Genomic DNA, 26,467 nt, shown 5'->3' with positions numbered 1-26,467 from the left:
GACATAAAAAAGGTAACAAACAAACTTTATCTCGCTGAAAAATATTGTTCATATATTTTCTTCGTCTTTTTGTTCGAGGGAGGTATTTTTCATATCGTTCATCCCTTGACCCTATTATTTTAATAAGAAAGGGTCGTACTACCTTTACAAAACCTATTTAAAGTCGCAAACTCTGAGTTGTAACAGTCAAATAATGTATAAAAATCAACTTATAAAATTTTTAAATTTTTAAGATTTTGTTAGAATTAACTGTATATATACCAATAAGTATGCTAATATATATCCAAAGGTAGCACAAAAGTGAAACTTGGCAAAAATCAAGGATTATACTTTCTAGTGCCCTGTAACAACCCAATACCACCTTTTTGAGAATGACTCATATACAGGATTACAAGAGACTTTATCTTTTAGGTGTCAAAAATATTTAAAATAAACCATAATCTTATTATATTGATGAAAAACTAACCATCTATGGAATACTGTTCAAAAGACGAAATTCTGGACAATCGAACTACTATAGCTACAGAAATATACATGATTTCACATCATCAAATGGTTGAAAATATACTTACAAGAATATAATTTACAACAGGAAGTATATACGCTCATGTTTTCTTTAGGATTTTAACAGCGAACTTGACTTGCCGCAGACAAACATATAAAACAGTTGATCACACAAGTTTCAAAGTTCGCATGAAAGCAGTGCATATTGGTTATACGATGAATATAAACAATATTTCTAAACGAGGAACTATTACCGTGTAAGGCACAGCGAGGTACGATATTATGATATACATGTATAGATCATTATTTACAAGCAAAACACGGAAAACTAAAGCAGAGGTCAATGGAAGTTTATAGAATACTTTGAATATGTACGCATTATTTTGTATATTAGCTTTTTTCAGTGTCATCGATGCAAAGCCAGGTACGTTGACTTCATGTACTTACATTGTTTAATAATGAATCATTTCAAAACATTGTTGGTAAAATGAAGTAAGATATTAATCATAAGCTCATGTTATGCCAGGCTATGAAAAGTGTCAACAACCTTACGTGTAAAACTCATATGAATTTCATGATACGTCATGATTACTTTGTAAACTTTGACTTAAATGCCGATACCTCTTTGAACTGTATTGAGAATTGTTATCTGAATGTCGATGCTACGTCATTACATTCTTACAAATAATTCTTTATTACACTATGATACTTTTTCTTCATGTGCAGATATTGCGTTTTGCGCTGATATATTATTTTCTTACCTTAATTAAACTTATTACACTTCGAAACTTTAGGTTTTTCTTATTTCGTATCACTTTGATTTTATATATATACTTGTAGTTAAACCGATGCTTTGTCCCTAATATGCTGAAAAGCTAATGATATTTCCTTACTTCGCTAGACATAAACTAAATATGTTATAAAAATCAAAGTACTGGGAGTACTGAAAGACGGAGTCTCGAAAGTTTGAATTTGTAATTGTCCACGTTTTCCTCGAATATGTTCCAAAAATTATGAGTTAGAATTAGTTGTTTCAATCTAATATATTAAATTTTTTGCAATTGCCTGATACTTTGTCTAAATTTTATAAAAGCCCGTCCAGGACTGTTCTTCATAATAGTAGAAAATTGACACAACGGTATTTTATGTAAAATAAGACCTCAACAAAAATTTTTAAAAACTACAACTAACCGGGAAAATCAAAACAACTATATTTAGGTAGATAATTTCATTCATTAGATTTATTTGATTTTGTGATACAAGGGAAAATCCACAAGTAGGACGGTATCTGTTATACAAGGTTAATGAAAACTTCTGAATTACCGAACAAAGTTAACATTTTAATACCGATAACAAACACAGACACCTGACGTTAGAAATATTTCTTTTTACAATAAGATTATTCCAAGTACTATAACAATAAAAAAGTTGGTCGTGGTAGCCATTTTGATTTTTTAGACCGACTTATCTGTCATGATTTTCTTGCAGCGATTCATATAAAATTAATAGGTAAAATAAATTCGTTCGCCACTTACTACTTTTTTGTGTAAACTCGTGCATCATCTACATGAATTATGATAAAACCGTTCCTGAAATTTCATTAAAAACCATATTCCGAATTCAGTCAACTGCTTTTCAAATCGATAAAACTAGAAAATAGAGTCTGGAAGTGAATGAATCACGTCATATTTTGGGGTAGACCTTTCCTGATTGGCTGTTATATATGTCGTTAAAAATAAGGCAACAGAATAATAAAGACATTAACTGATAAATGTTCAGAGATAATTTAGTTAATGGACTGGTTAGAAAAAAATAAGGAAAATGTCCAGATCAGTTACTTAGTGCTAATGATTAAGGAGGATTGGTTTCATGTCTCGGAAAAAATATTCTCATGGCGGTAATATGTTTGACTGACAGTTGATAAAGCAATAATTATTGTATGATAATTGTAAATTGTTAATTTTAGCTATTAATTCAGAATTATTTGATTTTAAAATTTCTAATGGGTTTTTGTCCTTCGTTAGGACTTGCTTTTTCGTAAGATCCTTAAAGTTATAATAAAAACACATTATATTGCCCCTAGCTTCATGTACTAATCTGCACATCCCTAATACTGTGGTTTCATCAATATTCGTTGAAAACCAATTTTCGTGGATTTCGTTGTTTAGTTGATCCACGAAATTAAATGTTCATTGAAGGGCAATTTTTATTAACATTTTGTATTGATAGGGTCATTGGCTACGAATTTACGTATCCCTGAAACTGTGATTTTCACTTAATCCACGAAAATTGATGCCCTTGAATAATAATGAAACCACAGTAACCTATTTATTAAATGTGTGCTCTGGTACAAATTTTATGAACAAAAGAGAAATGATTTGTACAACGCACGAATAAGATACTGCCGTCCAGAAACCGATTACAATTTTACAAGTACTAATCCTTCTTTTCTTTTTTTTATAAAGACATAGTACCTCTTTCATTTTGAAACTGATACATTGGTAGTTCAAGGGCATGCTCAATGTAGTAGTTATATGTTATGACCCTTAAAATCTTTTTTAAAGTCCATATTACTTAGTGGTAAAAGCAGAGTTTTCTAAAAGGTTCTGCTCATTTCAAGAAAGCCCCCTTAATCTAAATAAATCTATGGATAATCCTATTTTTGCAATAAAATTAATTTCATTTGTAAAAAAGAAAATATTCTAAATTATTAACAAATTTAACCCCAAATCAGTAACTCTGCCATACTGTTACAATACAATCTTTTTGCAAGAAAGGTACAAGGTTAAAAAAAGTCCCTATCTTACTTTGAGGATATATCGGTTAAACAATAATCAAAATATTTTCATATAATGAACAATTAGCATATTAGCATATAATGTCAACGTATACCACATAATGGTGAAATACCATCATATGATATCAATGTACCATCATTAAATGACGTATAAAGATAGTTTATTGATCAGCATAAAATGAAAAAAGCATAAAAAAAATTAACCATTATGTCAAAGATTTTAACCATCATTTTGAAATCATATTGCCACGCATATTGTTAAAAATTATGCACATATAATGAGAACGGAATTTATAAATAGTGATTAATGGTGCTTGGTGAATAAATTTCCCTTCCTTAGAAATGTATATCTATAACCATTATTCTCCATACTTTTCTGAATAACTAAATACAAGTGACACTATAGCGATTTAGATTGTGTGTGTATGGGGTGCATTGGATTGCATTTAATATCACAAAGCAATTTACATCGTTGCTTATTTGGGCAATGAAGCACATGATGGACCCTTTCTAATGCCTGCTCACATCATAAACAAGCTAGTATTGGAAACGTCAAAATTACATTGAGACTTTTTGAAAATAACTTTTTAGAAGTGGTGACATACGATCTGGGAGAAGATTTGATCTATCCATTATACTGCAGAGTGGATGATATTCGCAGAGTAAGTCTCTAGAGCGATTTCGCTTAATTTAATGAAGTTAATCTTGCACCCAACTTACATATATATAAAAAATTCATCAATCAGAATCTTTAAGGTGGTATGGGACAATTGTCGATATTAATGTGGATTAAAGTACACTATAATTGAAATACTTTTGAAGCAAAGTTATGATCAAAATCGAAAATATCCCTTCGTTTCCCCGTTGTATAATTGTGCTGACTTACTTCCGGTTTTATGTACGCATCCCATTCGATCCTCAGTTGGTCACATGATACCCAAAGGGTATATAAATCAGCAGAATCAGAGAGTCTGTGTTTGACGACCAAAGCATCAACACGTAGAAGCCAGGGAAGAAATAAAGATTGTAAGATTAACCTGGCTATGGTATTACGTGCCTGTAATAGGCTTTCGAGACTATAGGTGTGTATTTGAATAAATAAATACACTAATTGGCTTGTTGACTGTAGTTAGTACGCTACAGTTCCGAAACGGCGCGTACCACCCTGTCTCCGAGCAGCGCATACGCAATCGTCATTTATAGTGCGTGCGCCACAGAGAATCGGGGGTTATTGTACATATTTCAAATTTAAGTCCATGTTTGAGGAAATAGATAAATTAATTCACTCTTTGATTTACTATTTTCAGAGCAGCCGAATTCCATATCGAACTCAGAAACATTACACTTTCAACGGTTTAGAATTTTCAAATTTTACAATATTTAACCAAAAATAACTTTTAAAAATATTTTGAGATGTTAAAATTGTAAAACCCCAGTGTAATTCGAACTCATGACCTAAAGATTCGTAGTAAACCCTCTAACCCACTGTGCTATGCTGTTAGGTGACAATATTGGAAAAGAAACTACTTATATAATCACACTTCGTTTTATTGTTTATTTCGATAAACAATACGTTACAACATGGAAGTGTCCCATACCACCTTAAAAGAAGTAACATCAAATTGTGAAATTCTAACAAACATTGCTAATTTTTAGAAACCGATCCTGATAATAAGATAAAATATGGGTGTGTTCAGTCACCAAGTTTTGATTGCATCTTATGCTTTACTTTACGAGAAGAACAAGAACAATTGAATTGAAGGGATAACTACATTGTCACCAAGATCAGCGTTTTAAAAGTTAAAAAACAGTTGTATGCACCGTTCGATCTTAAAAGATCATGGTCACGATTTGGGTCAAATTTTATTTTTCAACTTTATTGTTAACAATGAATGTTTTAGTAATGCATTTTGATGATGACTATCATGTGCTTGTCATTCGTTAAGTTATAAGCAAGATAAATAGCTTACAGTTCTTTGTTATATAAACAAGGCTCGTGTCATGTTTTTGTTTACAGTGCTTCATTAAACCGGTTAAAGTTCTTTTTCAAGCTGATTTTTCTCTCTGCTAATTCGTTTTAAACATCAATAATCATTTCCTGGCGTTTGTCACATTCGTTTTAGGTATAAGCCTTGAATTTTCTTTTTCACATTTAAATGTAAACAAAAAATAACATATTCTTTGTTTACAATTGTTGGATTGCAGCTAGTAAGTGGGATGCATGTGATATTTTAATATACTTTTGAACTGTTATTTTTCATGTCAGATGTTCAATGTTCCATCGAGCCAAACTAAATTTTAAGAAACTATCTAGGCCTAAGAAAAAACAGTTTGTGTGTTAAGGGTAACACTGATGAAAAAATTAGGTTAGGTAGGTAAGGATTTTTTTGATTTTTCATCGTATTTTTTGCATGAGGGCATGATTACAAATATAAAACCAGACGAATTTTTGTTTGTGTCATATCTTATTAAAACGTGTTTTTAATAGAAATAATTTGAAAATCACAATCGGATAAAAACAGACCTAAAAATGGTAGAATCGGGGCATTTTTGTATGTTATGTCGGGTTACCCTAGACACATAATATTTTCTTAGTCCCTATTAGATTTGATTTTTTCAAAGTGCATTGCAACAATGTCCCTTTAAAAGACGTCAGCATTTGTAATGAATTAATAATATTGTCGTTTTATTAAAATTAAGTTTATCTTGTTCAACTTAATGAAATAAAATTTAGTACCTTGACCTTTGTGATCAACAAGGATTTTTTATCCAAAATAGGATGTAATACTGCTCTGCCTAAAGAATAATTCAAAGAGCATATAACTTTCTTCACAGTTGTTTGATGAAAATTACTTTCTAAGAATTCTTGTTATGCTTTTAAAGCGGCCAGTCTTAATGATGGAAAAAGCATTTGACAAGATTTTTATTTTTTCAAATTTGTCAAAGCTTTACTTTTTCTGATTTAGACCTCTTGGAAACGAGATGACAATCTGATAACCTTTGGTAAAATGGTTTTTAAAGACAAAGACAGAATATCAATTGATTCTTCGAGACCACTGGAATATAATTTAAAGATGACGCAAATGTCAAAGAATGATGAAGGAAATTATTCATGCACAGCTGGGGAAAAGACATTTGGAAGCTACTTTCTGAAAGCTAAAGGTAGGTGTTATTGTGATTATTTCTTTGATCTTTATCGATGCATTACGACACAAGATTAATGTTTTAGAGGTCTTCATTTTATTTTGAAAAATATCTTTGTATCCTCAGGGTATCTTTATACATTAAAAAACCGATGAGTTTTGTATCTTTAATAGATCCTTATTTTTAAAAAAAATATCTGTACGTTAACTAAAATCAGATTAGTTTTAATTTTATGGAAAAAAAGAGTCAGCATCAATTCCGACAGTCATTTCTAACATAACCAGCATGGTAGGAGAAACAGTTCTTCTCTGGTGTAATGCCACCGGTTATCCGGAACCTACAGTTACCTGGTATGCATACCAGCAAACAGAGTCTGGGGAAAAACTTAAAAGTAAGCCAAATACATAATTTTTTGTGATTTTTTCTTCATAAAATATCACTAATTAGTTACTATTTTAAGTTAATATGATATTTACGTAAATTTGAAGAAAAAAAATTCAGTTAGTAACACTTTATTTTGTAAAATAGATATAGGAATCAGTGGGAACATGCTTGGTATACGTAACATATCCCGAAACTGTAATACTATATATCAGTGTCAGGCAATAAACAGTTATAGAATGAAGAAACCCGTGGCGAAAAACATTACACTCAGGGTTGACTGTAAGTGAAATATTTTACATTTTGAATAATTACTCTAGCAGGATAAATTTTCTTTACTTATACTTAATTTTTATGCTCTACTCAAACATTTAGTCCAACTCTATTATTCTTTTGTTGCTGCTTAGCCTTTTGTTGTGTAATTTTGCAATTTTTTGCTAAAAGAATACAACATGTATTTCATGTGTTAAACACATTTTTGTTAGTTTTTCCTGACGTCTTTGTCCATAATGAAATTAACGGAAATGAAATCTCAAATGGCGGTTCCATTCTGGGGAGAAAACAAGACAGCGTGGTCCTGTCCTGTTCGGTATATGCCGTCCCTCCACCCAATGTGACGTGGTCCAGGGATAACATAACAATAGGAACATACCACCATGTTAACGGTGCAATTGAAAAATCCCAGAATAATAATACTTTCTTGTACGAATTGAAAACAGAGCCGTTACAGATCAAAACAGGGATTTCTCTTACGCTGGACTTTCAGTTGGATGCTGATTACACCTTTGCTAGTTACCACTGTGACGCAGAGAATGAAGTAGGATCTAACAGGAAAACTGTGAAAATTAAACATGTTCAGAAGCGTTAATATATATATATATATATATATATATATATATATATATATATATATATATATATATATATATATATATATATATATATATGTATCTATATCTATATATACCACGAGCTCTTGAACATGGCTTATATGAAACACTGCTAAAAAGGAATACATAATAATTATATAACAAGAAAATTGTGAAAAAGGTTGCTTAAATGGTGTACAGTTCAAGAACGAAGAAAAGAATGTGCCGTCTGAACATTGTTTGCGCTATGTTTTGTTCCATATTGTCCACGTACATTATTTTAAAATGCCACTCATTTAAAATTTTCATTGACTAAATGATACTGATTATAATCCTGTTTTGTGTTAACGTACAGAAGAGATGTGTTAATGCTGACAATGAGGACAGTTAAATCATCAGGGGCCCGTTTCTCAAAAAGGCGTAAATCTGGGCTGAAGTTAGTCCGACTAACAAAGTTACGTCAATATTTAGTCGGGTCTAAGTTGCGTTTCTGAAAAAGGCGTAAGTTAGGGTTTAAATGTCGAAAAACTTAGACATCTCCGCTGAGTACTAAGCATGCGCATATCGTATTTTGTTTTGCTTTGAGGCTATGATTATATGTGGTGGATCAATTTTCCAATTCATAGTACATGTAGTACCCGAAAGTACGCATGTTATACTTTACCACTGAATGTGCATAGTTCAAGCTGTTCATGACACTTTATATAAATAAAAGTAGAACAAATGCCTATACACTTCTTAACATAATGAAATTTTAGAGAAAAACAGTTGATATGAAAGCGGTATATATAACAGGTTTCAGAAACCAAATATGTGACAATTAAATGCATTGTAGATGATATTGAGGCACAATCTTACATTTTGATTGAACGAAACAATACATAGAAATTAACTTCAATGTTCGTGTAAACTTCAAATATTTAAAGAATACATGGACAGGGTACAGTGGATATGCCCCAATACGTCTGCAGAATGAGAAGTATGCTTCATAGACACTGTAGATCTTTAGACATTTTCAGATGCTGGGATAAGGCTTGATTCTTTTTTATCAATTCACTATATTATTTATAGAAAATAATATGACCATGAGTATAACAGCAACCAACTGAAATCGAAAACATCTACTGTATAAACAATATTACATGAACCTTGTCCATCTTCTGTTCCAAAATTGAAAGAATGTAGACAATGACATGGAAACGATTTTTGATTTTCTGCGATTCAAATGATAATAGTCTTGAAAGATATCAATATCAACAATTAACAAGACAGGAATTATCAACATTTGAGGCCTGGGTCTCCCCAACTCCCTTTCCTGTTTTTGGTTTAAATCGATCGATTGTTTTGTTTTTTTCGGGGGGGGGGGGTTGAAAGTAATATACACCATCCATAAACAGGGAATAATTCGCCCTGTTTAATTTTCAATCATTTCACCCTCGTTGTCAGCGGGCAAATTTATGTTGATTTTCAATATCTAATGTTAAGTAACTTAGGTAACAGCTGTGACTTGGCGAAGTCACGACCGAGTGAAACTGTTTGCAAGTGTAGAAGGACGGAAATATAACCTTGATTGATCACTTCATCCTAGAATTAATAAGATTAATGAATTTGATTTCCAAAATTTCAAGGTGTGCATGTGAAATTTTATAATAATCGATAACCTTGACAAACGCTTGTCAACAGATCTAAAATCGATGCACACTCTGCACGCTTCTAAAACATATTTTTAAGTAATATTTTAACAAACAAAAATTGATTGTATCTAAATGCGAGTTCATAAACATTCCAAAATACATGTAGCTTTCATACGGTTTTGTAAAGATACTATGAGCAAAAAAAAAATGAAAATGATAATGCATACGTGTTGTAAAGTTTTCAGTAATACATGTATATGTAAAGAACAAACAACCACACACAAGGGCAAATTACAAATGTAAACGTTTTGAGTTGCTCCTATTCATAATTTTGAAATCAGTTTCGTTTCACAGGTTCAAATTTGATTAGAAACATTAAATTCTAGTTCATGCTTACTGAGAATTGATAAAAAAAAAGAGCAATAATCTATTCGTACTTATATACATCTATCTTCTTGGGGAATAAATGTTTAATTTAGAAATAAAGCATTTTTTTAATAATTGTGTTTATATCATTTATTTGGGTATACCCATTCTTCACACTTTAGGTAAATTTCATTACGAGTAGTAATGTATATTACATACGTTTAATAAGGTGAGACCATTATTTATCAAATTGATTTAATCTTAATTTATTTAGAAATAAAGACAGTTATCGAACAATAGGTATTTTATAAAGTTATACGTACAAGTACAAATAACACATAAAACAAACCAAAAAATAAAATTATCCGTATATTTTGCCTTAGAAACAAAACACTCGCCATTTTTGTGCACAGACTAAGGACTTACGCCTACCCATTAGCAGGCGTAAATTTAAACCCAAATTTAGTCCCGACTAAGTTTACGCCTTTTTGTGAAACGCAACTTAGTCTTGTTTTGAGGTTTAGTCCCTGATTTAGTCCGGATAAGCTTACGCCTGGACGTAGGCCTTTTTGAGAAACGGGTCCCTGATCATCAAATGCGTAAAAGTTTCATGTATTTATTAATTTTTAACTCGACTAATAACAGAATGGTAGCTTATTCAATATGCATGTAAATAACATTATACTACTATTCAATAATAATATTTTTTCTGTATTGTGGTAGTGGTAAATTTACGAGAATATCATTTATTATAATCGAGGTATTTTTACTTATTTCAAGGAAATAAAACAAAATACATGACATGTAATGAAGCTCATTAATATTAAAAGATAAAAGATGTTTATAAGCGTTCAAAAATGTGCTTCGTTTGATTATTAAACAATTATAAAATGACCTGTTCCCGTATGTATTTTGTTTTTATAGTTTCAATGGTCTGATTATGTGTGAAATCAAAATAACACATTTCTGCTTGTATGGTAAAAGTACTATGCAGCTAATCTTTACAGGTTTATATAAACTTTTGTATTAATAATATTCCTCTTTTTTCCTGTATCCGGTGTATCATCCTGTTCAGACCAAACCAAAATAGGAAAATAGTACTTTAGAAACTCAAGAAATTTCTTATCTTAAACGTAGCATATTCCTGGTTATAAACTTTGTGGGCCGCGTTTGGTGGTTTTTTTCAAGTGTTCATGGTTGGACAAGTTGTGAATTGAATTGCTCTCTTCCCCGAAAAAAATATAAACATATTAAATAAACTTGATATCCTAAAAGTAGGTTTATGGTTATATAGTTTGATTATTACAAACTTTATGTATCAAAACATTTATCTGCCTAGTATATGGAGTAAAGAACATTGAAAATTCAAGAGATGGCATTCTTTTGATCCTTGTTCAACAATACGACACATATTTTAAATGGACACTTAATAAGCACATATTTCTTTAAGAAATGCCTTCCATTGGTGTGGGGTACTCTAGAATAAAATAGTTTCATACAACCGAGTTCATTTGCCAATACTTTAGAAGGATGACGATGTCAATTAGTAGTTCAGCCATATGATTTTCGAAGAGCAACTATTTGTATATAAGTGTTTCGTTTAAAAGTTTCTTAGAAAATACACCAAATTGTCACTAAATTGAATTAATTAAGATATTTCTGAGTTTGTCGAATAATTCAATATCAGAAATAAGGGAAATGTTCCAGAAAGTAATCACTTAAAATAGTTCGTTCTGCTATAATCGCAGCTATCTGTTGAGAGAAAAGAATTTTTTGAAATTTTTCAATGTTCAGACTGTAAATTAACTCACAATCTATCATTCAGACAAAAGAAATGCTGTAGCAAAGTGCATGTGGCAGGCATTTATAAGATAAAAAATGATTAAAAGATTTGATTCTGTTTATTGCCAAAAATTTATTATGACAGAATTAACAATAATTAAAGCTTTTTGTCAAAATATCACTGCATGATCAATAAAATGAAATAATATCACATACGTAAGTAAATTAACAATCATTTAAGACTAAGAAATGTTGATACAAAGTTTCTTTTCAAAATGAGACAAATAACATTTATACAGTATATATGCAACCTATAAACAGAACTCTTGTTGAAAGACTTCTAATACATGAAAATACATGTATACAGAAACACACGGGAATACACTTCCACGTGTCAGATATAAGAAATAAATCATAATCTATTTATAGTTTACCAACAACTTACATTGTACCACCTATAGAATTAAGTCCAAAGGACAAAATTCTAAAATTCAAAACACTCCGACAAACTCTAGCTTCAAAAATATATATGATTCCAAAATCATTTAATACTTGCAATTTTCCTTACAAGGATTTAAACAAATCTATGTAGTAAGTTATAATTGGGTTATTATCTTTTTCTTTGTATCTTTTAAAGTATGTACCGTATATGAAATTGTCATTTGTAGTATAAAAACTACACATAAACCAAATGTATATACATACAGAAACACTATTTACAACAACAGTTAAACACGATCATATTGTCTTTAGGATTTCCACCTTGAACATGAGCTGCAGCAGACGTTCATATAAAACACGTGATCACACAAGTTTCTTCTCACCACTAAATTACATTTTGAATACCGATCCCGACATCCAGAATCTGTAGAAAATAATTTTTATCACATTATTTGTCTGTTTAACTTCAAAGCGATCATATTTGGATGGTTGAAACGTTTGTATTTTATAAGTGTTGGTATCATGACATTGTTATGTTTGAAAATCCAGCAAAAATGTTTGTAACTTTTGGATACGATGATTTGAAATTACACCTTTGTTACAAAAATACGTGGGCCGTTTTATTTAAAAATCATAAAAAAAACATACCTGAGACTGTTTGACTTGTACAGGGACTTTGCTTACATAATTCTACTTCAGTTGGTTTCTGTCGAATATCGCATCTGTTGCTAGGCACGCCATAAGTATCCAAGCATTGAATATCACGTGATTTACGACCCTTTCCACAAGTAACAGAACACTGAAAAAATTCAAATCTTTCTAATATTTTTTTAGCGATATGATGAAGTAGTGCACATTATTTCAATCACATAAAGATACTAAGCATTATTAAAATGCAGCTTTTGACTTTTTACTAAAATACATGTACATAGTTTGTCGTGTCTTAATTGCAGTATAATAAATTCATAACCGTGTTCATTTCATTGATCATTCATAAATTGCTATGTATTTTCCTTTTTTAAGCATGTAGCCTTAGTTTTAAGTCATCTAAAACATTCTACTGAATAATTTGAAATTGTTTCTGGTGCTAGTATCTCATTATTATCATATGAATTTTTTAACATTTAGTCAAGCTTGAGTTGGAACTTGACTCACCTCTCCCCAGTTAGACATGAACCATTGAGGACCGCAAGCTTGTTCGGACTGGCACGGTTTGACGTTTTCCGGTTTGTCTGACCATGTACAGCTGTAGTCGGAAACTATCGTAAACCTTCCGCTTCCGGTATTTTGTATACAGACCACATCTCTGTTCTGATAGCCACTACCGCAAGTAGCATTACACTATGAAAAACAGCAAAGTATACTTGGATGAAAAAAGGTTCACAAAGAGGAGACAATATTTGCATTCCTACGAAAACGTTCTTGTTCAACCAAAAACAGGGATGCACTGTCTAATACTTTTTCTAAACAAAGATATTAGAACTACGTATAAAGATTCGCTGCTAATTGCAACATATTATTCTATCACTTCGTACCTTTTCCCACGGTCCGCTGAACCAAGTTCCGTAACAGGTGCGCCTAGATTGACAGGACCGTTCTGTGTCGGGCTTGTCACGCTGAAGGCAACTTCTTCTGGGGTCAGTGTTAGTGTTTGTTCCGTAGCATACAACTTCCCTGGTCTGTTTACCCTCTCCACATTCAACCGGACACTGCATAACAAAATAATAAAATATCTGTATATATTAAAGGAAATTGTAAAAAAAATATCAATCAGAATAAAAATGTTTAATTCCTTTTAAATTTGTTTTCACAAAGACGTTCCATAATACTGTATTTATCGAAACATATAATCCAAAAAAATTTGTAATTTTACTTTTAAATTTTATAATATAATAATTTAATTCTGGTTGTAACGCACTTTCTGCTTGGCTTAACAATTATTTTATATTGTATAAAGAATGTTGCCTACGTCATAGTAAGACTAACGTCAAAAACGTTTCAATACGCATGACGTTACGTTTGAATTTTGTACAATTTTACGTCATTTTAAAGGTCAAATGACTATTTTTATCGACAATGAAGAGTAAAACAGTTTAATTAGAAGCAATGAATTCAATATTTATTAGTTTTATACAATATAAAATGGTTTGAAACAGTTTACGCCATTTTATAAACCGCTTCGCGGATTTAAAAGCGTAAACTGTCCCAAACCATTTTATAAAACAAAAAAATTGAATTCAATCCGTAAATATTAACAATCATTATGAAGTACTTACGTCATTTCCCCATTCTGTGACGTACCAAGACTTCATGCTTACGTAAACAGACGACACAGTTTCTGTTCTACATTGGCCATAACTACAGTCTGACTTGTCTTCTGGTTTTTCAATTGGATCACAGAAGTCACTCAAGACACGTCTACCTTCCTGTGACATACACGTTACACTGCGCATGCGCTCTCCGCGTCCACATGTCACGGAGCACTAAAACCAAGTACATGAGAATGAATAAACCAAAACAGAAGTTGTCAACGCCAAGCACTGTGGAATCATTAAAACTCGTGGGGGCCAATGTTCGCGAATTGCTTAAATTTTACTGCTTCGTTGGAACTTTATTTTGTGTGTGTAAAAGTTTACACCGACAATATATATTATACATAGTAAAACACGCTTATAACGAAGTCCCAGGGACGGGCAATATTACTTCGTTATAAGCGTAATTCGTTATACCCGTCAAGTTTACAACATGAAATAGAGACTGTAAGCGTCAATTCATTTTAAGCGTGTTTGCTCTAACCGTGTTTTACTATATATATATATATATATATATATATATATATATATATATATATATATATATATATATATATATATATATATATATATAATGAGTGAAAGGTGATATCACACATTGTTTTCCCTTGGACTGAAATGTCACATTTTCATTGGTTTAAACGTAGCACGTGATTGCCTCATATATCTCTATATTTGTTCTGTGAGAAATAATATTAGGCAATATGGCCGTCATTGGTCGACGCTTCGCTTACTCATTTCGACATTTCATAGTATTTAATACATAAACCGCATGCCGTAAGTTCTTAAAGTATTTGGAGTAGTTGCCCTTTGAAATTCTTAAAAATAAGAGTAGTTGCCCTTAGAATATTGACGTCACATTGTTTTGTCTGTAGCAGAACAAAATGGCAGCGTCGAAATTTGCCCAAATCTCTGCAGAGGAAAGGGAGAAAACATTTAAAATTGAATAGCAACAAAACATTGTAAGTAAACATGGGTGAAGCAAGGATTTTTAAAGAATATTTGAAAGGTGAGATTGAAAATTTTGAAGAGTTTAAATGAGTTAAATTGGACGAGATGTTAGGCATCTTGTACATGGCTTTACGTAGATCATCGCTATTTGTGAATAAATATGTCGCTTGATAGTCCTCGGGAAAACAAAACACTTATTAGGTTAGTTACTGACTCACTACGGAAATATATTGGGTTGATCAATCTCATAGATGGCGAGGCGAAGTCAGTAACTAACCTAATAAGTAATAGTATTAATAATCAAAAAAGAAAATGAACAGTTCCAAAGTTTCTATTCACTAGCGCTTTCTGGATTTACACCCTTCTTCAGGTGAACGTACATAACTGTACGTTCACCTGAAGAAGGATGTAAATCCAGAAAGCGCTAGTGAATAGAAACTTTGGAACTGTTCATTTTCTTTTTCTTGTTTGATTATATATATATATATATATATATATATATATATATATATATATATATATATATATATATATATATATATATATATGACTTTACAATCCTAATTTATTAATTCGTGGAGGATGTTGAATCGTGGATGAGAGGTGCCAACGAATTCCACGAAAATTGAGTCACCACGAAATGAAATGATTCTACCGTAACATATCAATTATGTGTGAATTCAGATATATAAATTCAGATTGGAGTGCATGCTTTAGTCCTACTTGTTTTTGAAAATCGATCTTTGGAGTGAGACGATATAATCCGAAAGGGGCGGCAATAGAATTATTAAGAAGTTTCTTTTTCGAACTACTAAACCATTAAAATTTATTGACTCGACGATGCGTTAGGTGGCATGGGATAGTTTTTTTGATACAATTCATTGTAGCCAAGGAATGCATGTCTTCGGAACTCTGTAACTAGAATTTCCTCAGTTCCCATTCAGCACAAATACCTTTAATTCACTCTTTATAAGGCCAATCACCAATTTCTGAAGAAAATTACTAATCAAAACCTGTAAAATTCTCTACATACTGGTTTTTATGAGATTTTGACCCTTTCATATTTTGCTAATTTTTCATGATTTTTCAGCTTTTTAGACCTCCCCCAGCTAATTCCCTGCAGAGGGTTGACCTTCCGTACCGCGTGCATGTTGCACTATCACATGTCACAAACTTACCGGTGTATAGTTTTCAATGTCCCATCCACCTACTTTTCGTGATATTTTACCTACCGTCTGTAACTTGCAATTTCACTGTGTAAAGTCAGCACAACAGTCATAGCCGCAGGTTGCGCATTTTACTTCGGATTCTCATGTACCTAACATAAGGGGCCTACATATTGCATATCAATTTCAACAAGAGACACCCCTCTAACTAATGATAATCATTAAATATCATTTCATGAATTTTAGCAACACTCATAAGCCTTCAAGTACAGCAACTCTCAATTTTACAAAAATATTGATGGGTACTTTATTCGAAACTGTCCCTTGCTACCTTAACTTAAAATAGCAACCATGAGTTATATTCTATAGAATTTACTAGAATAAGTCAAGCAGCGTAACCTAAGCTCCATAAAAGTAGAAGGAATCGATCCTCTATTAACACTATCAACCATTCTAACCCACATGTACCTCCACATCAAACCTTTGATTCAAGAGATCAACGCTACACATCATAGCATTCACAAGATATTGACATCAGAGTTAAATGTAATGATGGTAAGTCAGGAATTTTTTTCTTCGGTATAACTTTAATTAACATAACTCACATCTTATAGTAGGATGAGTTGACTTAAATTCTTCAAAATGAAATTATAGAGATTCCCCGCCCCCTTCATTTACCTGTGACCATCTGCCGGACGCCCATTTATAACAAGGCACCGCCTGGCATGGTTGTGTTGTATTTGGTCGGTCCAGACCGAGGCAGTCATTGTCTACGACAGATATCAGGACATTGGGTGATATTTCGTGAACACACATCAACTTCCTAGTCTGTTGTCCGACACCACACGTGACACTGCAATCTGACCAATCAGAAGGCTGCCATCGACTGAAATTGATATGATATTACATGAAATAAGAATCAATAAATTATTTTTCTAAAGAAATGCTTATCTGTTTCTTTTTGTTCGTTAAACGGTTGATTCATAAAAAATAAGATAATTTTAAAAAGACCAGAAGTATTTTAAAAAAAACTTATATGAATATGTAAAATGAGTAAATATTTCTTCTGCATTCATCAAATACACATGTAGTTTCACTACAAACCATATAGTTTATAATGAAACCAATAACCCTTTATATATGGGTGGTGTTTTGTAAACAGCATGCATGTGGCGAATATATAAATTATAATATTACAGTGATTGGTATATAAAAAACCCATTATATTTGGTAAACAAACCTCTTCACAAATCGTACTCTGAAAATTTTACAACGAACATATATTATCAATCTGAATCCCAACAATTAAGCAGCAAATCGTTAAAAAAGAAATAGCCCTTTGGTCATGATGAACTGAGAGACAACTGTATATTCAATTTTGATAGAAATATCTACTTACTGGTTTTCCCATTTCGGACAAGACTTCAATACACAGGGTTGTGAACCCAAAACAGGTTTTGTTGCCATTAAACAATTCTTTTCTTCCACTTTTGAATTTCCATAGAAACAATCCAAGAAAGGTTTCTTTGTACCTGAAATATTGATATAAACTTGGAATTCAGTCCCCAAAAAGAATCCTAATTCTTTCATTGATGTTTACAAGAAAATAGTAATACATGTATTTATTTTGATTGGCTAAAGTTGTGCGCTACTTCTTTATTTTCTAAATGATTTCAAACATTATTGTCCATTGTTACATGTATTTTAATATTATTCTGACCTTGACCGCAAGTTGCTGAGCATGGTGTATATCCGGTAACTTGCCATCGGAATCCATCGGAATTCGGTATAACGTTATCACCAATAGAAGAACCTATGTTAACATTGTCAGACTGTGTTTTAAAAAATGTTTTGGATTCCTTCAAAGCATCAGTTAAACCATTCGATCCTGTATTCTTTTTCTCCATGAATGTGAAGCTTTGCGTGTATCCTGGCATAGCACTGGGGGTGTTGGAGTGGTGATGACGATGATGATGACGTCGATGATTATGTGACGTAGTCTCGTTCTGAGAACTACTGTTATTTTGGGGTGCGGGATGGTGGTCAACATTGTGGCTTCCCCGGAAATCGCCCTCTACGATTATAGCCGCCTCGTGCGATGGCTCAGAACCATGCGGTACACTGAACTGGTAAAATATTCCTGGGTTGTGGCCAAAGGAAAGAACCTGCAATCAACAACCCAAAGAAAACGTTTCATTTTATTGAATGTACAAAAGTATTGAACTCATTTGTTTAACAAAATTGTTTTTTTCTTGTTTACCTAGCTATTAAATCTTGACTTTTTTCAATAAAGTTTGTTGTTGTATATTAGGTGATTATATTCCGAATGCAGTTGCGTAAAATATTTTGTTTATTCGACACTCTATAGATGATATGTTTATTAAAATTTTACTTGCATCGTCATATAAAACGACTTGTTTTCTAAGTTAACTTTATCAATATTTGAAAAAAATGTTTTTAAATTCAAAGTTCGCTCATTTAGGTAACTATACCATTTATGCGCTTAAATAATCAAAAATGTCTTACACTATTATATACATTACCATTATGTCGATTGGTTCAGTGGTCGGACCTTTCGATAGGATACATTCTCCTGGACATTGGTTCAAATGTCTGCTGTTATACCGATGGTACCGGAAGACCGAGCCAGCTGCATCGTACTTCCCATCACGTGATAAACGCCGGTTACCGTTTATGAAATATCTGCCATTGGATATTCGCAATGCTGAAATCAGTGATTCTAAAAATCTTTATCTTTCAGTTTTCCAAACCAAAGAATCAATGTCTAAAAGATACACAAGAGGGATGAATTAAATTAATACAAGTTTATATTTTTTTTCAAGAAGGCATGTCTTGATATGACCCCAATGCAGGAAAGGGAGATGGCTCCCATGTTTCTGACTAATCATAAATTGCACTTATATACACATACCGATGTAGTTCCTACTCTGACCCAGTTGCGTTATATTGATGCCAGTGGCACCAGCAGGCAGAGTTCCAACCTTATTGTAGCCGTACTCCAATTTCTTGGTCTCAAATACATCCTTTACAATACGGCAAGTTGACCCGTCGCCATTGCAGACGCCACATAAATCAAGCGTTGTTTGAGAACCAACCACATCGTCACATCCAACTTCCTGATAATAAGACAAAACTGTTTTAATAACAAAACAACAACAACAAAATCCCCAAACCAAAAACTACTTCGGAATAATCCTATAAGGCCCTGTCACGCTACCACGTTTTGGACATCTTAAACGGACATACAAAAACACGCTTGCACACACTAAATTAAAGCTTTATTGAAAATCAAAGGAAACCGAATTTAAAAGACATTTAGATCGTTTTATGCTATTATACATACACATGTAGAATATACTAGTAGTTATTACACGAGTCACTTTCTTTCAATAAAAACATAACACCTACAAGCTTATTTTAGCTTCAGGAAAATGTTGACTAATGTGAACTGTATGCATCACTGTGCGTTAATTAGAACTTAGGAAAGGCGTGCTAACAAAGGCCGAGTATTTTCTACACTTGAAGTTTTATTAATACACCTTCTTGGATACTTGTCACTTGTCTAGGGACATCGCCTCTGATAATTCTTCATCTCTTATCTTCACCAAGTAAAAGCGGAGTATTTTTTTATATGACTATTAATACAACTTGGATACTTGTCTAAGGATATATAGCCTCTCGTAATCCTCAATCGTTTAATCGTTGTCAAGTTCAAATAATTTGAAACCAGACACTTGGTGACACCCTACACACAAAGAGTGAATACCAACGTTGTCAGTAGATAAGATATAAGTTACAATGATGTTACACGATTTCACAACGGTAGTCAACGTCTGTTATCATAGCGTACGGTACGAGAGACGCTTATGTAACGGTAATTAACTTTGTTATAATTATTTATCACATCAAACTTACAATTTGAAATTGTTATGCATGAATGAAAAAATGGTTTGCTCTTTTGACCACTACAACTTTTATCACAGTGGCTGTACTTCAGCGTGCATGCGCGAAACTTGTTAAAAAGTTGAGCATTCGTTGTCCGCTAGCGTTAGCGTCGGCACACGTTGCTTAGCGTCGCAGTGTGACAGCCTCTGTTTGAATGATAACTTACGGTACAGACTCCCTCAAGGCACACCGAACCCTGATTTGTATTACATAAAGCACCGTTTTGCGCATGCTCTGGAAATGTATTGTAGAAACCATATCTGTCTGCCCTGCACGTCAGGTCACAATCACCATCCCCTACAAAATAAACAAGAAAAAATGGCTTCTTCCATGGATAAAACAGATACATGTATAAAACTGCGAAACTTTAAACACTGTTTTATAGATATTAAAATGATGAAAGTGTTAATAAAAATCCAGATTTTTTGGCCATCTAACTAATTTCAAAATTTGTTCAGAAGAAAATACATTGTTAATCGAGTTGTTTGTGTTTCTTTGCTTTTCCAAACTGTTTTAGTCTTACAGTTATCTATCTAAAACATAGATGTTGACACCGATTCGTACAATCCCAAACTTGAGTAAACATCAACACACTGTTTCTCTGTTGAATGGTTCGTGCAGCGTTGTAAACAAATCTCTATCAAAGGAATTCCTTTATACCCCTCTCCATTCACAAAAGTGCATGTTATTGATAAAGACCACATTTTCGACAGAATAATTCAGAAACATGGTTTACATCAACAGATGAAATCGTTTCAAAAACAAAATATCTTTGTTAACAGTTCCTTAAGGGTGTCCTATTACCGAATGAACATTATGAAAAAGGATTTCAGCGCACTCGAATTTTTTTTGCGGTGACCGTTTAATTTAGAACAACGTTTTCCTTAGATCAAATTCTAGGAACAAAGGAGCGAGAGATTCTTTTCACATGCCAAAATGCATTTCTGTCACAATAACAAACATATGCTATGAATGTTGCTTATCTTTACTTGTGATCTCAAGTTGGGGTTTTCTTTTAAAATTGCAATTCCATGTCTGCGTTTTTCACATTCTTGGTTGCATAATTGAAATGTCATATTTTTGACTTTGCCAACGGTATTTAAGGAGATGAATTTCGATTTCACTCTCATTGTGACTATTCAAACTTTTCGAGCAAATAGCGATGAATTTCTTTGCTCTTAGTTGTGAAAATTGGTTGAGATCAAATAAAAGTACCATATAAATTGTTGTTATTGCCAGATAAAAGGTCTATACTTTGAGACGAAAAGATATAACACTTTTTTTAAAGCGAAAAACTTACCGTAGTTAATAATATTAAAGTCAATATTATAAAATGATAGTGACTATGTAATTGCGACTCATAAATTACGCTTTGTAGCGAGGTTTAAAGTCGTTATTACCAGATGACCCATAATGCAGAAAAACTAACATGCTGTAATTTTGAAATAAAAAGTCGTAATTACGAGAAAAGTTAGACATAAGTCGCATGTATCTTTTGAATAGCGTCTTTTGTTGTGACTGAATTGGTTCGGGTTTAAAACACTTGACCTTATGTAACCTTATAGAACGTAAACATTGAAGGTGAGAGTTCGATACTACCAAAAGTTTTAGGCCATTTTCCCCATTTTCTTTGTGTAAATTAGAATATTTAAACTGACTATAAAGGGCAATGTACTTGTGCTTTTGTAAAATTGTATCATATTTTTAAGAAATTGATTTCAATGCAAAAAAACCCTCATAAATTTCAATGAAATTGTAGTTACGTTTAAAATCATGGGCATCAACTTTTCCTTTATTTCATTTAACAGTAATTGACCGTCAAAATATGTATTATGAACACATGCCAGTTAATTAAAGAGAATAATAAAAATGATGAATCATGCAATTTCTTTGATAAAAAAAAATCGGAATGAAATTTGTCAGAATTCTTTAGACTCATTGGAGCCTTTGAAGACCATTTCTTAATTTGTTTAGCTTTTTTTTCCTGTGTCTAGAGAATTTATTGTAAATATAAATGGAAACTCACTACATTTTTTAAAGATTACTTATACAATAGCAGCTGAAACGTGTTATTCCCGGATGTTTATACTTTGAATTCTCTCATGTACTTTCAGTTTCATGCATGCCATCCACATTATTTCGATCGATCAGATTTGTTTTGGTTTTGCTTTCGTTATATTTTCTCAATGAATAAATTTTCTTTACCTAAGTCGTATGGCTGCCATCTGTAGTTTCTGCCTCCGAACTTTTTCTCATTGTGCGCCGAACACTGTCGCTGTCGAAGTGTTTGCTGATCATGCGCGCACTCCTGGAATATAATCAACTTGTGAATCTACCACTGATTTTACTTCATTGTTAAAATTTCAATGTATCATATATTAAAGGGACTTGGACACGATTTGACTTAAAATTTTCAAATTTTATTTTTCCATTTTCAATGTTTATACTGATGAATATAGAAGTTTATAATGCTATGTCAAAATTTGAAAGTAAAATATCAAGTTATGGGCAAGATACAGAGTTTACAATTCTTAGTTTTGTAAACAAAGCCCGAATATTGTCATTTTTTTACGTATATATTGTATTGGTGTAAGCTTCAATCAAATGAATCTTTCTTTTGTTGATAATAGTATTTATGAAGATTTTGAATGAGTTTAAATTGTTTATTACATGTCATTTTGTCTACGAAATGGTAATTCTCTACATTACATTTTTGAAAACAACTATAAGACTCGAGCTTTGTTTACGTAACAATCAATTCTTACCTCTGTATTTCGCTTGTAACTTGACTTTAACATTCAATATTTTGGTCTGTCATTTAAAATGCACCAGATAACCATTTTATACATAAACAATAAAAATAAAATTTTTGATCTCAAATCATGTCCAAGTCCCTTTAACTGAATTATACTTTTAAGATATCTTTTTCAGCCCATAACTTGCCAGTCATTGTGTAATTTTTTTGAAAGTCTAAACTAAACGAAATGGAATGGAAAATCTGAAACCAAATGTGAAGAGATTTTCTATCATTTATCGCCATTAAGAAATTAACAAATGCTACTAAAACTTATAAAATCTATTTATCTTTTAGAGTTATTTCTTTTGGTCCCCTGAATCATATTTCACCTGTCTATTGCAGACTTTATATTTGATACTCTCTGATGTACACGCTCGTGTGCTGAAAAAATAAACACAACGTTAGATTACTTTAACCATTCATTCTTCTTGCACCTTGCATCATATATAAGCAAAATAGTATAACGTACAATCATACAAATCAATACCCCCCCCCCCCCAAAAAAAATGGCGTATTGATTACTTTGATAATGTGAGTACATATAAAGGTTAGAGAACTCTTTGCATACTTTTCTAGACACTCCCTTGTTCTTGACGACACCCCGGTCCCACAGTCTGCGTTACAAGCTGACCACTCACTCCACGCGCTCCATCTGTCACTGATCTGATGTGACGATTGGACTAAAAATACACAAATAACGTAAATTCAATTAAGAAAACTATTTTTTTTTCGTTTGATTTGTTTGTTTGGGGGTTTGTTCGTTTTGTTGTTGGCTGTTGTTTTTCATTCATTTTTTGGGTTTTTTCAGTCACGTTATTTTCATGTCGAAGAATTGCTTTTTTGAGGAGGGAAGGGGCTGGAACCTAGACTCGTGAAAAAATTGCCAATACGACAATTATATGGCGACTGGCAATGTATTGTGAGCATAGGTGAAGAAACATGTGAAACTCACTTTAATACAATCGCAAATAATCCAAGTTTATTTGCTATTCACAAGAAATGGCAAAATAAATAAACTCGTTTTCATGTTTATCTTTTTGTTGCATTAAGATGGGATTGCAAAAGAAGGAAAAGGTATTTGTTTTTGGTTTTTCAAGATGCGTTTATCAGTCTGGGAGTTATGCTTGTTACATTTTGCATATTTCGTAGTGTATGATTTACTTGTTAGCAACAAACTATTGCTACGCCTAATTTCCAAGAAATTTATCAAAATGCTGCATTTCAGAATACTTATCTTTAGTTGTTCTTGTAACTAAAGAGTTGCAATATTAACCATCTGGTAAAATTCTAAATTACGTATACGTCTAGTTAACAAACCTGAATGTAAATACATGCATATATTTAGAGTGACCTTGTGTCTTCATGGCAACCCGTCTCTTTTATCGACAACGGTTTTAATATAATATTCATTAAATTCTCCCTCCCCGAAAAAAAACAAGAATCGTGCAAATCCCGAAAATAAATTTCACACGCAGGTGCAGTACCGTCCATACAATTAAACAAGGAATGTTTATATTTCTTCATCTGAAACGGTTTAAATTAAAATGGGGAATTTCGCTGCAACTGAAGTCATTAACTTGGCGCTCAATTACTTTGTCAACGATAAAACCCAAACTAATTGCCAGGTTTACATCTCTTAATTTGAGGATTTGATCCAACGCTGGCGATAAAATTGAATCATTATTCAATTATTCTATTTTCTCATAGAACGTTTTGTAGCGTCACTGAGCCATTGAGTCGCTATAGGTATGTTGCGGTGTATATAAATTTTTTTCCCATCTCTTGAAATTTAGAAGCACTGGGAAATACATTATACTCAAGGACTGATGGTTTGATAAATGAAGTTCTGTTCACATTTGAACGTTTTATGGCAAGATTTATTCTTCTTTAAATGACCGTTAAATAAAAGTTTCTTCTTGGAAGTAAAACTGTGAGGATGACTCCTCTTGATTTCTGAACTTTAATTAAACACCTGTTTATCAATAGTGTAGGTCAAACTTCAGGAAAGATAAGATTTTATTCAGCTTTATAAACTTATCCGAATTTCACTTTAAACAATGCAATTTTTTGCGTAATTGTCATCCTATTGAAAACTGTAATTTTCGTGCTCACTAGTTAAGAAATTAAGCACAGTATGTATTTGTATTTTTGTGAGAATCTGATGACTTAGATTACTAATGTATGTATAACTTTGTATTAAAAAACCAACACTCAATGAAAATGTATCACGTAATTCAGAAGTCTCATAAAATAATTGAAGTATACAAAGGACAATTGATTATTGTTTAAATACTAGTAGATGAAATATCCTTTAGGCGACAACACGTATTTTAAAAGATCCAGTCAGTCTTAAAACACAGCAAGTCGTAATACAAAGTAATTGATTAATTCGTAACTTATTAGTTCCCCGGATATTGTCTGGTATGAACATTGAAAATCGCATCAGAGCGTGGGCAAGAGAAACCAAAATAGCAAAACATTATGTAATGAACAGAAACAAAAATTTGTTCAAGAATTCTGTCACATTTTTCATATAATTTCAAACTATGCAGATTGTGTTGACGATTTTTTTAATAGCATACCAATGCATGATGAAGTATGACTAGGGAGCAAGGTCAACAAAAGGTCAAGAAACAAAAACGTCATCAGATAGAGACAGAAGGAACTATCTACGGTATATACCGGTATATAGTCTGCTGCACACCGATAATTGATTGAACGACTGCACATTTTTATACACGACCGATAAAATAAGCCGTCATCTGCGATTTCTTGTATACGGAGGCATGTTAACATGATAACACCAACTCCGTGAGGTATTCAATCTCATTAAGATTGCTGTTTTATTTGTAGAACATGCATGTTAGTGTATGTATATCAGTTTTATTGCAAACACAGGAAGAAAGTTGAAAAAAAAATATTGAAATGTACTACAATTTTTGGTTTGAATGAATACGTGTAGGATTTCAAACAGTTTACGAAATTAAGATATCGTTACTTGTTGAAATCAGATATTACGAGAAAAGATCATGAATTATACTCTCTTAATTTCACAGTCGGTACTGTTAAAGATAGAATCATATAATTATTTCAGATTCAGTAAAATAAAGAGCCTCCAATCTCTAGAAAAAAGTAAGAGCTATAATATAATGTTTAATATTTGGACGTGGGCTAAAAGTGTTCCAATGTGTTTCTTTCTTAAGTCGATCGTTTAAATTAGAAATGGTTTCCCATTAAACACTAAAATATCTTATCGACATGGAATATATGTCGGGAATTTGAACGAGGACTATCGCCACAAGCAGCACTGGCAGGGAGTTTATACAGGACCGAAAAAATATACGAATTTAAAAATAT

General features: G+C 32.2%; 2 protein-coding genes across 2 annotated transcripts; one reads left to right on the top strand and one right to left on the bottom strand.

Annotated features, from left to right (window-relative positions):
* Window positions 1–651: 651 nt before the first annotated feature.
* LOC128176626 (limbic system-associated membrane protein-like) lies at window positions 652–7,696 on the top strand. The gene is made up of 6 exons (XM_052843082.1): window positions 652–928; window positions 3,893–3,963; window positions 6,268–6,463; window positions 6,690–6,836; window positions 6,974–7,108; window positions 7,312–7,696. The coding sequence occupies exons 1-6, from the start codon at window positions 874–876 to the stop codon at window positions 7,692–7,694; spliced, it is 987 nt and encodes a 328-aa protein (XP_052699042.1). The 5' UTR covers window positions 652–873; the 3' UTR covers window positions 7,695–7,696.
* Window positions 7,697–11,578: 3,882 nt separating this feature from the next.
* On the bottom strand, window positions 11,579–24,474 carry LOC128176888 (ADAMTS-like protein 4). Its single transcript, XM_052843420.1, has 16 exons — window positions 24,462–24,474; window positions 23,679–23,790; window positions 23,440–23,491; window positions 22,519–22,621; window positions 20,480–20,610; window positions 19,280–19,484; window positions 18,891–19,072; window positions 18,068–18,512; window positions 17,747–17,879; window positions 17,588–17,605; window positions 17,026–17,233; window positions 14,195–14,401; window positions 13,454–13,627; window positions 13,074–13,259; window positions 12,567–12,717; window positions 11,579–12,342 (listed from the first exon to the last, which is right to left on the bottom strand). Exons 1-16 carry the CDS (start codon window positions 24,472–24,474, stop codon window positions 12,227–12,229), a joined length of 2,436 nt encoding a protein of 811 aa, XP_052699380.1. The 3' UTR covers window positions 11,579–12,226.
* Between the last annotated feature and the right edge of the window lie 1,993 nt (window positions 24,475–26,467).

Source organism: Crassostrea angulata, chromosome 3, assembly GCF_025612915.1.
Source record: "Crassostrea angulata isolate pt1a10 chromosome 3, ASM2561291v2, whole genome shotgun sequence".
NCBI classification, from domain to species: Eukaryota; Metazoa; Mollusca; class Bivalvia; order Ostreida; family Ostreidae; genus Magallana; species Magallana angulata.
This window is presented reverse-complemented; position numbering and strand designations above follow the sequence as displayed.

Coding starts and splice junctions, on each gene's coding strand:
- LOC128176626 (XM_052843082.1), top strand. CDS start 874: ATGTACGCATTATTTTGTATATTAGCTTTTTTCAGTGTCATCGATGCA. Junction 3,964..6,267: donor GAGTGGATGATATTCGCAGA/GTAAGTCTCTAG, acceptor TTTCTGATTTAG/ACCTCTTGGAAACGAGATGA. Junction 6,837..6,973: donor GTCTGGGGAAAAACTTAAAA/GTAAGCCAAATA, acceptor TTTGTAAAATAG/ATATAGGAATCAGTGGGAAC.
- LOC128176888 (XM_052843420.1), bottom strand. Junction 14,402..17,025: donor CGTCCGGCAGATGGTCACAG/GTAAATGAAGGG, acceptor ACTTGGTTTTAG/TGCTCCGTGACATGTGGACG. Junction 13,628..14,194: donor TCACAGAATGGGGAAATGAC/GTAAGTACTTCA, acceptor TTTGTTATGCAG/TGTCCGGTTGAATGTGGAGA.